The 16,210-nt window shown below is 35.0% G+C and overlaps 3 protein-coding genes across 5 annotated transcripts; 1 reads left to right on the top strand and 2 right to left on the bottom strand.

The window, feature by feature from the left end:
- Nucleotides 1-544: 544 nt before the first annotated feature.
- Nucleotides 545-5,823, top strand: LOC120265408 (mediator of RNA polymerase II transcription subunit 19a). 3 transcript variants are annotated; one of them, XM_039273300.1, is made up of 8 exons: nucleotides 545-671; nucleotides 1,210-1,341; nucleotides 1,609-1,676; nucleotides 3,592-3,881; nucleotides 3,961-4,188; nucleotides 4,310-4,369; nucleotides 4,479-4,607; nucleotides 5,620-5,823. In XM_039273300.1, the coding sequence occupies exons 3-7, from the start codon at nucleotides 1,646-1,648 to the stop codon at nucleotides 4,527-4,529; spliced, it is 660 nt and encodes a 219-aa protein (XP_039129234.1). In that variant the 5' UTR covers nucleotides 545-671; nucleotides 1,210-1,341; nucleotides 1,609-1,645; the 3' UTR covers nucleotides 4,530-4,607; nucleotides 5,620-5,823. The 3 variants fall into 3 exon arrangements, with proteins under 3 accessions (XP_039129234.1, XP_039129235.1, XP_039129233.1); XM_039273301.1 differs by having other exon boundaries at nucleotides 1,210-1,352; nucleotides 4,310-4,364; XM_039273299.1 differs by having other exon boundaries at nucleotides 1,210-1,352.
- A 155-nt stretch (nucleotides 5,824-5,978) lies between these two features.
- On the bottom strand, nucleotides 5,979-7,226 carry LOC120265409 (protein DOG1-like 4). The gene has a single exon (XM_039273303.1). The coding sequence runs from the start codon at nucleotides 6,967-6,969 to the stop codon at nucleotides 6,310-6,312; it is 660 nt and encodes a 219-aa protein (XP_039129237.1). The 5' UTR covers nucleotides 6,970-7,226; the 3' UTR covers nucleotides 5,979-6,309.
- A 2,209-nt stretch (nucleotides 7,227-9,435) lies between these two features.
- LOC120265602 lies at nucleotides 9,436-14,757 on the bottom strand. Its single transcript, XM_039273547.1, has 7 exons — nucleotides 14,380-14,757; nucleotides 14,259-14,330; nucleotides 13,973-14,183; nucleotides 10,624-10,822; nucleotides 10,454-10,539; nucleotides 10,134-10,225; nucleotides 9,436-10,018 (listed from the first exon to the last, which is right to left on the bottom strand). Exons 1-7 carry the CDS (start codon nucleotides 14,636-14,638, stop codon nucleotides 9,762-9,764), a joined length of 1,176 nt encoding a protein of 391 aa, XP_039129481.1. The 5' UTR covers nucleotides 14,639-14,757; the 3' UTR covers nucleotides 9,436-9,761.
- Between the last annotated feature and the right edge of the window lie 1,453 nt (nucleotides 14,758-16,210).

The following is a 16,210-nucleotide window of genomic DNA, read 5'->3' as shown; positions in this document are numbered from 1 at the left end:
GAATTATTGTACATCCGACTTTATTGTTCATAAGAGTTATGTTATACCCTAAACCAAATCCATTAGATTTGAATTGAATAAAATTTACAACTAGATAAAGAAAACGTTCACTCATACCCTCTATTTATAAATACAACATGTAAATTTCTCAGTATTTAAATTAATTAAAATTTTAAATTCAAAACATAATTTAATCAATAATTAGAATAAAAAAATCAAGAGATTTATTTTTGGTTTAATTGATGTACATGTTCTTTGTGTACTTTCTGCCCTTTTAGTCATTGAAATATTTTTAAGTACAATTACCTAAAAATATTGTCGTAAATTAAATCGACTCAACTCGATCAAATATAAGAATTTAATTGTACCTAAAAATATTAGAAGGAATAAAAAAACAGAAAATACACAATTATAGGATTATGTACGGCAATTAAACCTTTATTTTAACCCAAAACTCCGACCCGCTAAAAATCCCCATCCGACCCGTTATCCATTAAAAACCCGAAACCCGTTAATCCCCGCTCTCAAGTCTCTTCGCTTAGTTTACCCGTCGTCTCTTGCTTCTCTTCCTTTCTGTTCCTCCAAACACGCGAAGCTCATCCGATCTCCAGAACTAGGGTTCCTTCCTCCGGCCACCTCGCCGCTCCAATCGGCGATCCCCATCATCGGAGGTACACCTCGATTCATGCCTCCGATTTCAGCTTTGCCCTTATCTTGAATCTCATTCTTTGTTCGATTTCTTCGGCCCATCAGCGAGAACAAAACCCTAGCTCTTGGGTTTTAATCATGGAGCCTTGTTGAGCTGTTTTGGAACTCCATTGTTCTTCCAACTATGTGAACTATTGGTGTTCTAGTTTGTGAAAATTCGTTCTAATTAAGTTCGTGGCTTATACGTTCTGATTGATATCGATCAGCTTGTGTATTGCTTTATTAGTGATTTTGGATTTCGCAATGTGAAATTTTTATATAAAACGAGAGGATCTGTTGTGGTTAAGCTGATTGTGATAGCAGGATGAGTTGAGATGTATTCGGATTGAGTGGAAGTTGAGATTGAGAAAGGAAATTTCATTTATTTATTTATTTTGTGCGTGTGGTTGAATGAAAGATAAGATTGAGAATAATTTATCTGAAAGTCAGTGTTTTTACTTTTTATAGGTTAAAATTTGATTTTTAGCAGAAACCCTACTTGTTCTGATCTGTTCAATGTAGGCATCTTCACAATACTGGAGTGTGCTTCAGCGTTGGGTAGAAGTCCAGGGCAGTGGAGACAGACTTCATCCTGTGAGCTCTGAAGTTGTTTTTAGAAAAGCTGTCACATCTGTGTGGCTGTTGCTTTAAGCTGTAAGTATCAGGTATAAGCTTCTCTCAAATTTTTGAAGTTTAACTTTTTTCTATAGATGGCCAAATCTTACAAATGGTACTTGTCTCTTGTTCAGTGTTTTTGTCTGTTTTTTCTTTAGTATAGAAAATCTGGTGCGTCTCTTATTTGTCTATAACTTAAATATCTGATGTTTTTATCTTATTTGATTATATCGTAGACAATGCTGCGGTGTGTTTGAAATTGTACCTTGATTTGTAATATTTATCATGCGATTATTTTAACTTCAGAAGTAGATGGTCTGCACATCCATGTGGTTTTGATGTGATGGATCCTGAAGGCAAGAAATTTGGAAGAGGTAACTTATTGGAACTGCAGCTCAAGTTGTTTGTAATGAAATTTCATTAATTTTTATTGAGAAAATAGGTGTTCGCCCATTCGTTTAATCTTTTATTGCTTTTTTAATCTGAGTTTTGGATTATAATTTTCTTAAAATGTAGGGGTGTTTCTTTTTTAAGTATACATACCCCTTTTGATAGTGAATATTTCCATGGAGTATGCAAAGAATATTATGCTATATAAGTTACTGTATCAACAAGCTAAGCTGAGTGAAGCTTGTCTGCTAGGCATGCATTCAGAACCTTACTTGAATCAGGCTTAGTTAATTCAGGACTTTGTTGAGTCAATATTAGCTTCTGCTTAGTATTCAGCATATGAAATCAAATTAGTTGCTACCCAGAACAAGGAGCCATGAAGTAGTGAAAGCAACTTAATAGTGTTATCATCATGCATGACATATTGCCACTATTACTTTTGATCTAAGCAAGAACCTTAGATACCAATTAAATGCCAAGTGTGTATGCTTATCCAAATTTAACCAATCCCTACTAGCCTGGAGCTAATTTTCCTATAATTGAACTTAAACGAACACTTGGCCATATGTTACTAGCAGTGCTACCTTGATATGCCATTAACATATCTGGAAGAAGCCAAAAAATGTATCTTCTATTTGATCTTATTGGACATTATGATATAGATACACCATAAACATATGTGCCTCCAAGTAATATACATCCTCCATAAGTGCATCTTCTTATTGGAGGGAGTGCTATAGATATGCCGTAAATGTTTCTTCTTCTTGGATGACTGATATAGATATGTCAAAAATGTATCTTCTCATTCCCAAGTGATAAGTGAGTGACTGTTTGTGTCATCATGATCTCATATTTCTTTTTCACTCCAGCACCCCCATCTTAAATTTTTTTGTTTTTCATTTTCAATATGAAAGTTGTTCTTATTTTTTTAAATTACGGTCTTTCTTATCTTTCTCAATTTTTAAGACTTTATAATTTTTGTGATATTTCATGACTCTAGGAATTTTTTATATGGCTTTAGTTTAAATTTTAATATAATTTGAATCTCTTATCCACAGTTTTGTTTCTTTAAAAAACAACTTGTTTTGGTACAATGATATTCTTGTTACAGACACATGCATGTATGCCTTTGTTCGGGTATTTGGATAATGTATGAGCTAAAAAATCTGAGCTTTAATAACAGGTGATCTTGTGAGTGAGCTGAGCTTGCCCACTTATTAATTTAAAAAAATAAATAAAAATTTTTTAGCTATTTGTTCGGACTAGATAAGTACCATATGCTGAATTCACGTAACTTAGAAAGTTATAATGTGAACTAGTGAACTTAACATTGGTTCAGATAATTTGAAACATTTGACAAGCTATTCCAGGCTGTTTCTTCCCAGTCTGCCCATTTGCTTTCGTAATTCAGGATGCTTTTGAGATACAAACTGATTGCCAATCTCCTTCAAGTTATTCATGAATTATAACTTGACGCTTCTTATTACAATGTCTGTGCTGTTTGAGTTGTAGAGCTCAATCTATTATGATAATTTGTTAATTTGTAATATTTCTTATCACACCCAGTCTGTCTGTTTGCTTTTGTAATGCAAGATGCTTTTGATATATGAACTGATTGACAATCTCTTTCAAGTTATTTATGAATTATAACTTGATGCTTCTTTTTTACCTCTAGACATGGGAAAAGATTACAATGTCTGCGCTACTTGTGTTGAAGAGCCCAACTGATTATGATAATTTGTTAATTTGTAATATTTCTTATCGTATATCACAAACATTCTTGTATGATATTGGGCTCCATGCAGCTAGAGTTCAGTTCATTCAGTCACAGGAGGCCAAAATTCCTAATCCCTTGGTTTTGAGAGTTTCAAATGGATTTATTCTTGTTTGAAATTTCAGGTTCTCGGGAACTTACAGGCGCTGTTGATCTTATAAATCACTACAAATTGTTGCCTCACCATGATTTCTTTTGCAAAAGGTCTCTGCCAGAATCAATATCAGACACACATTATCTTCATAATGTTGTCGGGGATACAGAAATACGGAAGGGAGAAGGGATGGAGCTGGATCAACTGTTCCAAAACGCCCCGTACTTGAGAGAAACAACCGCGAACATTCAACCCTTTGACTTGGATATCCTTGGACAAGCATTTCAGCTGCGAGAAACAGCTCCCATTGATTTGCCCTCTGTAAGACATTCACTTCTATGGGGATTCTTAAAGTACCCTTGGTAGTTACATTTATGCTTATCTCATGAGTTATCTATAGGCAGAGAAAGGGGTACCTACTATTAGTGGGAAATCCAAAGGTGATTCCAAAGACAAGGAGAGGAAACATAAAAAGCATAAGGATAGAGATAAGGATAAGGATAAAGAGCATAAGAAGCACAAGCATCGTCACAAGGACCGGAGTAAGGATAAAGATAAAGAGAAGAAAAAGGATAAGACTGGACACCAGGATTCTGGCGGTGAGCCTTCGAAGAAGCACCATGACAAGGTATGCCTTTATTTTTGTAGTTTTCTTTTCCCATGATCCTCTTGTATCTGCCATAGTTTGAGCTTGGTTCCAATTTTGTTCTTTGATTCCATTTTTATGCATGTGTCTTTGTCAAACGCAGAAGAGGAAGCATGAAGGTAGTGAAGATCCTTCGGACATACATAAACACAAGAAAAGTAAGGTACTCAATTTTATCCAACTATGCTGCTTGCTTTTCAGCTTATACACCAACCTGCATAACCATGCCCATTCCCATCCTCAAATTTATCCCATTTACCACTGTTTTTCAGCACAAGAGCTCAAAAGTCGATGAAACTGGAGTTGTAAAGCTTGCTGGGTGATAAACTTCTTGTGCTCATTAAATGTTTCACTTTTTGCAAATCATGTTGGTTGGAGATTAATCTCAAGGACATTGGGAGGTATGGCCATTTATCTTGACCTTATACTGATATTTAATCTGTCATATTGAGCATTTCCGTTTATTCTGCAAGTAGCTTCATCTAAACTTTCTTGGCATTTTCATTTCCTTGCTTCTTCCAAGTATTCCTGTCATTCTGATCAAAGATTGCATCTTGATACTAAACATTGTCACTATGAAGCTAATTTTTTTTTTGGGGTGGTGTATTAGGGTGTCAATCATTTAAACCCACTAGCATTGCTGGTTGTTGAATCATATCATTGATAATATGCTTGAGGAGAGAAAGGAACATAGGCAGCTAAATGGCATTTGTTTATTTTATTAAGGGAGTTGGTCCTGAGGAATCTTAATTGTGGATCAGGATATACCATCTGCACAATAGAAAGAAATAGTTTGTGTGCACGCTCTCCTAGTGTAACAGATGACAATTCTTTCTAAAAGATGCTCTTAGTTCACTTCTTATACACGGAATAGTGATGTAGCAACTGTGCTATTGGATGTATTGGCTTGCTCAAGAATTGCAAATCATCATCAACTCATTTTCAATTTGTTCTTTTTTTATTTTTTTCAAGTGTATTGGTGGAATGTTGTGTCAAAATCTGTGGTTTTTTTTTTCCTAGGATGTCATAAGATATTCAAATCAATGTTCCACACTGCTGTATTTAGGAATTAAGTTACTGACAGATGAAGTACCACCATTTGAATTTAATAAAAATGGCGAACGATGGCTAGAATTATTATTCTTTCAAGCTATAACCTCAATGTTTTGGTAGAACAATTTCACCCCAAAAGAATTAGTCACTAGATTGCGAGACTAGCTGATGGAGAATTGGATATGTTAAATTATCGCTATATGCTCCTTGTTGAGTTTCACACTGTTTTTTTACTTGCCCCTGTAGAATGCATGGAAGTTGGAGATTAGTGTAATACTTGTGTTTTTTCTTCTCAATAATTTGGTGAATTTTATGATGATCATTGGCTACTATTGATATTCACATCTGTTATAAATGCAGGGAGCTTATCAGGGAGAACAGAAACCAGTATACATCTTCAAGAGGAAGCTCATAAACCCAACCACGCAGCCATGCAACCTTTTTTCCCAGAGACTGGCTAAATATTAATTTTGATCCAATGTAGTGTTTGTAGAACAGACAGGATAATGTAACAACAGCAACAACAGCAGCATCAGCAGCAGCAGCAATTCTCCTTCAATTCCACCCCTCATACTAATTTTAAGTCACATGTCATTCTCACAAAAAAATTAGCTCAACAGCATCTTCCATTAAAAATCTCCAACTTTTCAAGCAAGACCAATCAATTGCTCCCCACTCAATCCATTGTCCATTCTCAATGTGCAAAATGCAAAATAGTGTATTGGAAACCATTTATCATTATTGAGATTGCATGCAAAGTAACACTATTTACTAATACCCCTTGTCTATCTAGCCCTTTTTCGCTGACTTGTAAAGCATTTCACCATCAACAACGTTACTCCAACAACAACAACAACAACAACCCACCATTGATTACTACCACAACCAAGTGAACCAACTACTACTACTACTACCACTCTAAAGTCTACAACAAACAAACACTACTAGTAAAAATCCAAACCACTTACAACTACAACAACTAAAGTGATAACTACTACTCCAAAGTTATACAACAAAGAAACACTAGTAGTGAAAGAAAGAATTCTAATTCTAAGTAGAAGAGGAAAAAAACTTGAGCCTGATTTGAAGATGAAGACTGGCAGCAGCGGCGAGAAAATCCACGGTTTGTTCAACGCTCAAAATCTCGACCAAGCTCGTGACGGTGTCAGCGCGCAGCGCATCAGCGGCCGAGACAAGCGCATCCAGCTCGGCCAACAACAACTGCGCCGCATTCCCAGACGAAGAAGAACCCCCTTCACCTTCACCTCCTCCTCCTCCTCCTGATGTTGTTCTTCTTCTCTCTCCTCTCGCCAACCTCAACATCGCCGTTGACGCCACGGCCTCTTGAACCTTAGCCAACCCATCCTCAACCTCCTTCTCTCGAGCCACCGTTAGACGTCTGAGCTCATCGACGGCAGGGGATTGAGCAGGGGTGAGTGGGTGAGTGATGGCGCGAGGGAGAAGACGGAAAGCTAAGGAAGGACGCCAACCAGTGGCCCAGATAAAGGTGCGTTCTAGTGGGGTTAGCCATGGGGCGGAGAAGAGGAGAAGGACATCAGTGCGGGATTTTTGGGCGTAGTATTCATGGTAGTGAGCGAGGACGCGTGAGATTAGGGCACGTTGAGCGGGGATGTCATCGCGGTTGATTGAGAGAAGCTCGCCTAGGAGTTGTTCTTGGCGTGATATCCATGCTGGGTAGTATGATTCCATTATTATTGAATAACAATAACAATAACAATACCAAGAAGAAATTAACAACAACAACAACAAAGAACCAAGAAGAAGATGAAGATGATGATGGTATGTATGTGTGGATGTATGAATGAAGGAGATGGTGTGGAGATTTATAAAAAGGGTAAGAAAGAAAGAAAGAAGTGGTTGCTTAGGGATGAAGGAGGGCCGGTGAGCGGTGGCGGAGTTGAAGGCGGCAGGGAAGGCTCGCTATTAGAGATAGAGAGAGACAGACAAATAAGAGTAATTTAGATATATCATATATATATATATAGAGAGAGAGAGAGATATTATTATTATTATTATTATTATTATTATTATTATTTTATAAACAATTATTATTATTATTATTATTATTACAAATGGCATTGGATTTGGAGGCATATGCCACGGAAGCTTTCTGCAACTTGTATGAAGGCGTGATGGGGGCCCACATAACTTTGATTTAAATAAAGACAAAAAACAAAACTTGGTAGCATAAGCAAACCTTGTATATATACATATATGAGTATCCATGAGCTGGGGACATCTTTAAATTTAATTAAATTTAAAATGGAAGGACTTTCACATTAATTATTGGATTATTATTCATCAAATTTATTTATGTATAATATTATATAATATTATATAATAATTATGTATAATAAATTTGTACGGTGTTTATATAAATAATAGCTGTTGGATCATCATCAAGCCATTATAAATAAAAATCTCTAATAACTATATATATTTTTATCTGTGCTTGTGCTATGACGAGATTGATGTTTTTTTTTTTTTTGAGAAAGACAACCAGCACTATAACCCAAGGACGGGAACGTGTAGAGAGTAAGGCTCAACGTCGACCCATGTACTTTCACCTCACGCAAAACATGAGATTTGATCACTGAGTTTTTTTAAAATAAATACTTTACGTAAAAGACCTGATATCAATTGACGCAAAAGTCATTGGTAATGAGGTTGATATTCTCACGGAGAAGATGACTTCTGTGTTTTTAAGTTTTTTTATGTATATATGTATACATTTATTTGTTATGTAGTAGTGTTGAAGACTTAGGCGATAAGTGAAGCAACAAAAAGACAAAATAAGGGAGGTTTGGATTTGGATATAATAGATGCTGGATTTTGTACGTTTGTTTTGGATATATCTGCACTGGGGAAATATAAACTATATTTGTGCAAAAAAACACATTTAAATCTATATTATGATATATTATTATTATGAGAAATATATCACATGACAAATAATTGATAGCGAGAGATTTGATTATTTTTATTTTTTATTTTTTTAATTTTTTTCTCCCACGCAAATACAGTACATGTCCTCCACAAATATCGGAATTTTCTTTTATAAATTAATAAATGTCTAAAAATTATATTTGGCAACGTAATTTTTAAAATTTTTTAATCATATATAAATATTATTATATGGGTATATTCTTACACAAATCTCAGAGACACACATAGTAATATAATAATATCGAGGGTCAAAAAAGTCATCTCACAATTCAATGCCGCCTAGGAAACACACACTATCTGATAAGTTTGCTGACATAATGAATGAAGCACGCGGTCTAATAACATTTGTTTTTTTTATTATAAGATTTTGATATATTTATCACGTGATTTCAGAGTTATCAAATAATAAACCTAAAAAAATCTTCATATTTAAAGAAAAATATTATTGAATTCTTTTATAAACATGTTTTAGTGTCCAATTAAGACAAGATGTTAATTAAATATTTGATAAAATAGCTCTAAAATTATTTTGATAAATATAGAAAAGATTACACCTAAGCTAAAAAACCAGATATATCTGTATGCGTATGAGCGTGTGTGATAAAATTAATCCTATCATAGGCTGCAATCGAACTAAACCAAACTTTGTGATGTTCAAACTTAGCTCAATACTATCTAAACCAAGCTCGAGCTTGAGCCGAGTCTATTTCAAACTTCCTTTGTTAAACTCGAGCTCGACTCGCTAAGGAAAGTATCAAACTCAAAGCTCGGCTCGAGTCAAGCTCGCTAAGGAAATATCAAACTAAAGCTCTGCTCAGGTAGGTGGGTTGCTATAGTATAATAACTACAGTGCAAATTATATAATAATACAGATACAATACATGCATTACAGTATTTTTAATCACTATACCATACCTACGATTTAAAATATGTTTAAATTACTATAATATTATATGATACAATACTGAGTTTCACACGAGACTTAACGAGTCGAGTAGTGTGAAACTTGAGCTCGACTCGATTATTTACTCAAGCTCGAAAATCAAGAGCTCGAGCTCGGTCCATTTGCTTAATAAACAAGCTTTTTTTGAACCGAGACTCGAGTAGCTTGCGAGCGCCTTGCTTCATTTGCAGCCCTAATCTTATGGGAAAAGCAGCTTTACTAGTTAATATATGATCACATTCAGAAAGACAACGAAAAATATGCAATTTTAAACATTCAAACTGATAATTTCACAATTGGGTAAACAACATATATTCATCATCATCACAGCACTGGAACACACACACACACACACACACACACACACACACATATATATATATATATCTGTATATAAAGATATATGAGTTACCATAATCCAGCACATGAAAAATACAATGGCAGCATATTCACTCTCTCATCTTTCTTTCACTGTTTTTTTCTTTCTTTTTAAACATGCTATATCTATATCAGAAATATCCCTCTACTCTCAATCTATTCTCAAACAACTTGTTTTTTTTTCCCTCAATGCATAACCCACAAATAGAGGCTGTCATCTCAAATGGGATGCGAAAAAGCGAAAGTCTGGGTGATTCACCTGTCGATCGCGAAGCCATTTATCTGCAGTTTCTTGTAGCGATGTCACTTGTTGCTGCTCATCGTCGCTGTCTGAAGTCCAAATAGAACCCTTAAACTTGTATGAAGCCAGCCCAAATACGGGTAAATGCAGCTTTGTTGACATTCCATTGGCACCGCCGGACTTCCTTGTGCTAGATGAAGGACGATCCTCGTTATGGCCACTGCTGTTACCTGCCCATGTAAAACCATTTGAAACATTCAGATTATATACTGTGATGGATCACATTATTGTTTCTGTGAGACTGATATTCAAAGTGTTCAAATGTACAGATGTGAATGTCTTTACTTTTAATAGGTGTGGCCAGCAAATGGAAGGTCAAGAAACAAGCATCCAAATCGCGCAATGTGGGCCCTATCGGAATCCTATATATAGGGTACCTGCATTGGATATCAAATAATTTGTAAAAATAGATTAGCACAACTAGGGCATGAAAAATGGAGAAGGATCACAAAGCAAGTCAAACATATCAAGAAATGACACTAATAATCAACCAATAGATCTTTAGATTTTCAAGTGGGTCTCAAAAGAGCCACCCACTTATGAACTTATCTTTTCCTGAATATATGAGAACCATCTACATGGCAATGGAAGCATAGTGTGCATACCAAGCTACAGAGATCCAACTGGAAGGACGCAGATCACAGCTTCTATATGTCTTTAAATCAGGAAATCTAGTAGCAAGAGATGAAATCTGCAAAAATATGCAAGTGTAAATGATTGTGAAGGACAATATGTACTCTAGCCTTCATAAAAACCAAACTAGCACCAAACTCGCCTTGTCAGCTAATGGTTCTCTTCCATAGGGTGGATCTCGCTCCAAATACTCGAATATTGGTCGTTCTGGTTGGTTGGAAATCTCAGTATCATTTGCAGGACAATCTCTTTTCTGTCTTGAGAATTGGTTGGCATCACCCTCACTTCCATCACTGCTTGTACCCTGGCCAATGTCACCAACACTTTCCTCACCAGGGCACCTTCAGCACACACAAGAGAGTCAACAGTGTTAGTGCCTGAAAGTAATGCAAGATTAAGCAAACAGCTTCTTGCTCATGTTGATAAGAGTTTCACAGGGTTAAATTATCCAAGGGTGCCCATATTTCCACAGACTTTGGCCAGACTTAAATCATTATATCTGAATCATCATATATCATACAATAATAATTTAAACACAAGAGAGGAAGCAATCCCATGCTGGCACGATTAAGGCTATTAAATGAAAAAGCAGCTCGTGGCATCAGTCAAACTGAGCTCAAGCTTGATTTTTAAGCCAGATATTGATTTCAAGCCAAGCTCAAGCACAGACTGGCTTGTTGGACATTGTATCAGAATAGCTTAGTTGGCAGATATTATACAAAATGTACAACATATAACATGTACCTTCTTTTCACCATGAAATTATGTTGGCTATGCAGGTTGGAGTATGTATTTAAAAGATTGGATACTGATTTGATGATCCTAGGATCATTTCCCAACGTAGAAACAAAAATTCTGTTCTTAGCTCAGGCTCAGATTGAATTTAAGCCAAACTCAATCTGGGGGAAATATGGATTCAAGCTGAGCTGGAGCAAGGCATGCTTGCTCAAGCTCAGCTTGTTAAAGGTTCTAGTGTGGTCCAAATCACGACCGACATTAGAAATTTTGATGATGTGAGATATCATAGCAACATAACTGTGATGTATAAGATTCTAAAACCATAAGTGTACATATGACAATTAGGAGAGTGGGTAAAATGAGTGCTCATAAATGTCAGAAGCAAAAATAGCAAATTAGATCACACAAGAAGAGAATTTGATATCAAATTTATTAAACACATCTAATCATACACAGGGCTGTCATTAGCTACATTTTCAAAAGGCTTCAATATGAGAATCCAGTTGTACTCAACATATTTAGAACATCAGCCAAAAAAGGTAATGACTACAGTTGCAACCATAACAAATCATTTTTAATATCTCACACGAATTTTTTTCTTAAACATCATATATGTAAAAACAATAAATTGATTTCTTGGCTTCCATTGCTAGTTCCATGTCCTAAATCATTCTAAAAATTTTAACACTAGGTGTAACATACATAGTTGGATAATGATAAACAAGGTTACAATGTTTGAGATAACAATCTACAGTATGCATCATTTCAAAAAGGTTTATATGTGAATTAGAAAAGTGTGTGTGTCAGTGGCAAACAAAAACTACTCCCCATTGTGGTAGTTGGGATCACATGAGAGACCCAAAGCACAAACCTCCTTAAAATTTAGTTGTTAAATATTAAAAAAGTCCAATATGAACGAGATTTAATTTTCCAGGCAACAGAAATAATAAATCATAGTTCTCAACATCAATACCAAATGGTGTTTCCAAGTTCTAAACTGACGTAAGGCACAACCACTTCAAAATGAAGCTCCTGCTTATTGGAAATCTTATGCCTCTACCGGTTAACAAACAGAAAAGGTAAACGTTCGCAAACTTACGTCACTAGACATTGAGAAAACTACCAACACTACTTACAGATGTATTGGGTGATTAAAATGGAACATCATTTTGAATGGAACAATAAGACAGAATAATAGAAGCCCACCTCGTGCCAATCCCTGGAGGAAATACAATAATTGACCACCTACGCTAACGACAAAAACAACCAGTGAAGCTAGAATAAATGCAATGTGAAGGAGATCTTCACCCTAGATCCAGACTTTGACCTTGAAATAACACCCCAAATGAGACAGAATTAGCACAATGGAATAATAAATAGAATTGAATCTGCATATCAAGTTTTGGTAGAGATAATTTGGTAAATGATAACATTGACTTGAGTGTGATAAATGTTAAGAATTTCAAGCTGATTTCTTTATTGCAAATCTTGTTTGTAAGAGTTGTATAGCTTAATATGATAAAGAGCAGTTAGGAGACTAATACTACTATCATCCTTTCTCTCATCAGAATTAATTTTCTTATTACTGATTTAATTTGAGGCTAAGTGAGAATCATTAGTCTGGAATTCAATCTTCTCATGTTTGAGGTACTAGACTACAAGTGAAGTACTAAAGTAACAAAGTCCTGGCTAAGTCCTCTTCCAAACACAACTTGTGATCTTTCACATATGAAGTTATACACTACATTCCATAAACTTCACAATTAGAACAAACTACGTCACTAGACATTGAGAAAACTACTAACATTACTTACAAATGTAATGGGTGATTAAAATGGAACATCAATTTTCGAATGGAACAATATGACAAAGAATAACAGAAGCCCAACTTGTGCCAATCCCTGGAGGAAATACAATAATTAACTACCTACGCTAACGACAAAAACAACCAGTGAAGCTAGAATAAATGCAATGTGAAGGGGATCTTCATCCTAGATCCGGACTTTGACCTTGAAATAACGGCCCGAATGAGACAGAATTCGCACACTGGAATTCAATCTTCTCACGTTTGAGGTACCAGACTACTAGTGAAGAGCTAAAGTAACAAAGTCCTGGCTAAGTCCTCTTCCAAACACAACTTGTGATCTTTCACATATGAAGTTATACTCTACATTTCATAAACTTCACAATTAGAACAAACTTCGTCACTAGACATTGAGAAAACTACTAACACTACTTACAAATGCAATGGGTGATTAAATCGGAACATCATTCTTGAATGGAACAATATGACAAAGAATAACAGAAGCCCACCTTGTGTCAATCCCTGGAGGAAATACAAAAGTAACTACCTGCGCTAACGACAAAAACAACCAGTGAAGCTAGAAATAAATGCAATGTGAAGGAGATCTTCATCCTAGATCCGGACTTCGGCCTTGAAAAAACACCCCAAATGAGACAGAATTAGCACACTGGAATTCAATCTTTTCACATTTGAGGTACTAAACTACTAGTGAAGAAGAACTAAAGTAACAAAGCCCTGACTAAGTCCTCTTCCAAACACATCTTGTGATCCTTCACATATGAAGTTACACACTACAATTCATAAACTTCACAATTAGAAATTAGAACTCTTCTTTATAGATAAAGAATAAACACAAATGCATTAGCCCTAAAGATATTCATTTCTAATTCCAGATAGAACTGCAAACAACCCAAAGCTAAGAAATGGATCAACATACTATCAACAATACCTCGATCTCAAGGCTGACCTTGATGAATCGACATAAATCTGCAAAGCAGACAAGTAAGGCACATAGTACTGAACCACAGAGTCTCTGCCATTCAACACCAATGGCACTCCAGCACCATAAGCGCTCCACTCCGCAAACGACTCCCAGAGATCTTCAAGGTTGAAGAAAGGGCACAAATCACCTCCATCACGATTCCTCCGGCCCCCGCACGCTCGTCTGCAAGCACCAAAACCGATCAATACTTCCCCAAACTCAAGAAAATAGCTTTAAAAAAAGCCCTAAAAACCAACCTTAGAGAAGTACTGTGCGGGAACGGAGGGACTAGTGAACTCAAGGAACCGCTCCAGATTCCCAGCAGGGCGAAGGAGGAAGCGGCAACGGAGAAGACGAAGTCGAAGACGCAGAAGAAGAAGAAGAAGAAGAACCTGAAGCCGAGGGCTTCGCCGATGAATCATCAGACTCAGCACGGTTCTCCGCCTCTCGGACTTCAACCACCGGCGCGGAAGTCTTAGTCCGGGGCCGCACAGCCTTCTGCGGCTGCGGCGCCGCCGGCGGCTGCTCCTGAAGCTTCTGTTGCTGGAGGAGAAGCTGTCGCCTCATGGCCGGCGGATTGTAGAATCGATCAACGCCATGGACGCGGGCCGAAGACGAGCCTCCAACGACCATTTGGGCAGCGAGGTCGGCGATGGCGATCGAGGAATTAGGGTTTTGGATCTGCGAATGGTTTGGGAGAAGAAGAGGAGACGATGAGCTTTGTCTCTTCTCGTATCCCGTTTCCCCAACGTAAAAAAAGGAAGCTGTTTTTTTTACATTTACCACCTCTTAAAATTTAGTAATTATATATATCTATAAATATAGTATATTATATATATATATATATATATGATTATACGTCGTTCTCATATCACCACCGTTGAATTCAAATTCAACGGATTTGATTTTGGTTGCACAATAATATATAGAAACAGTATCAGTTTTACTATACTTATAAATAGTAATATATAGTAATTTAATTTGAACTCCGCTAGATCGTGATCGTAATAGTATTTTTTATTAATATGAACTGTCAAAATTGATTTTCACTAGAGTTACATAACAAAGTTAAAAAAAATAATACCTATAAATTATTCATTTTTCTGGTCTCTTTCTATGAAATATATAGAGTTACTATTTTGAAAAAAAAATGTTTGATAATATCTAACGGTTGTTATTTATGTAAAAAAAAATTGTGTAAATTTATTGTTGTTTAACTTATTTGATTAATGATGATTTAATAGTTATTATTTATACATAAAATTATGTAAATTTATCATTATTTACTGTATTTAATTACTGTTAAATATTATTTAATATAGTTTAATACTGTATATAAAATAAAGATAATCGTTGGATTTACATCCAATAGTCACGTAGTTGATGTGATATGATGCGCCTATGTATATATTTAATTTATTAAAACGTGCACTTTTTGGCTATTGTTGGTTGTGTTGAGATGACTTGGCTCCACTTGGCAGTGCATGTGGAATTGGATAAAGAGGAAGTTGCTAAAAGAATTTCCATGATAATTTAATTATTTTTAAAAAATATTTTAATAATTAATCCAGATAAAATACAATTAGTAAATTATTTTAAACAAAATATGCTGAGTTATTTATTTACAGGAATAATGCATTTTTCTTATATGTGAGAGGTTGGGGATTCTAATTTTTTTTTTTTTTTTACAATAATAATTTAAAGTTATGAGTGGAACATATTTATGAGAATAAATATATAAATAAAATATCTACATACATACTAATAATATATTTTTTTATTTATATATGGGAAAATTTAATATTTTTTCATGATTATTTCATATATTAAGAAAATAGATGCCTATAATAAAAATTAGAATGTTGAAATAGACATCATCGAAAAAGATTAATTAAAAAATAAATTTATCCAAAATTGAGTGAGAGAGAATTATTTAAAATGACCAGTAATTATTGATAGATTATCATAGGATTTACATAGCCAACCCCAAATAGTTATTGTGAGAAGAAAATGCTTATGTATTTTTAATAAAATATAATTTTTTTAATATTTTAATTACAAAGAAAATATAATAATTATAACTTTAAATAATATTTGGATATAAAATTATTTGATAAGCTATATATATAATTTTAAACATCATCAAAGTGCAAATGATATTTCATCAATAATAATAATTACTATGTTAGAAAAACCTATTAAAAG

This window comes from Dioscorea cayenensis, chromosome 7 (genome assembly GCF_009730915.1).
Source record: "Dioscorea cayenensis subsp. rotundata cultivar TDr96_F1 chromosome 7, TDr96_F1_v2_PseudoChromosome.rev07_lg8_w22 25.fasta, whole genome shotgun sequence".
NCBI classification, from domain to species: domain Eukaryota; kingdom Viridiplantae; phylum Streptophyta; class Magnoliopsida; order Dioscoreales; family Dioscoreaceae; genus Dioscorea; species Dioscorea cayenensis.
This window is presented reverse-complemented; position numbering and strand designations above follow the sequence as displayed.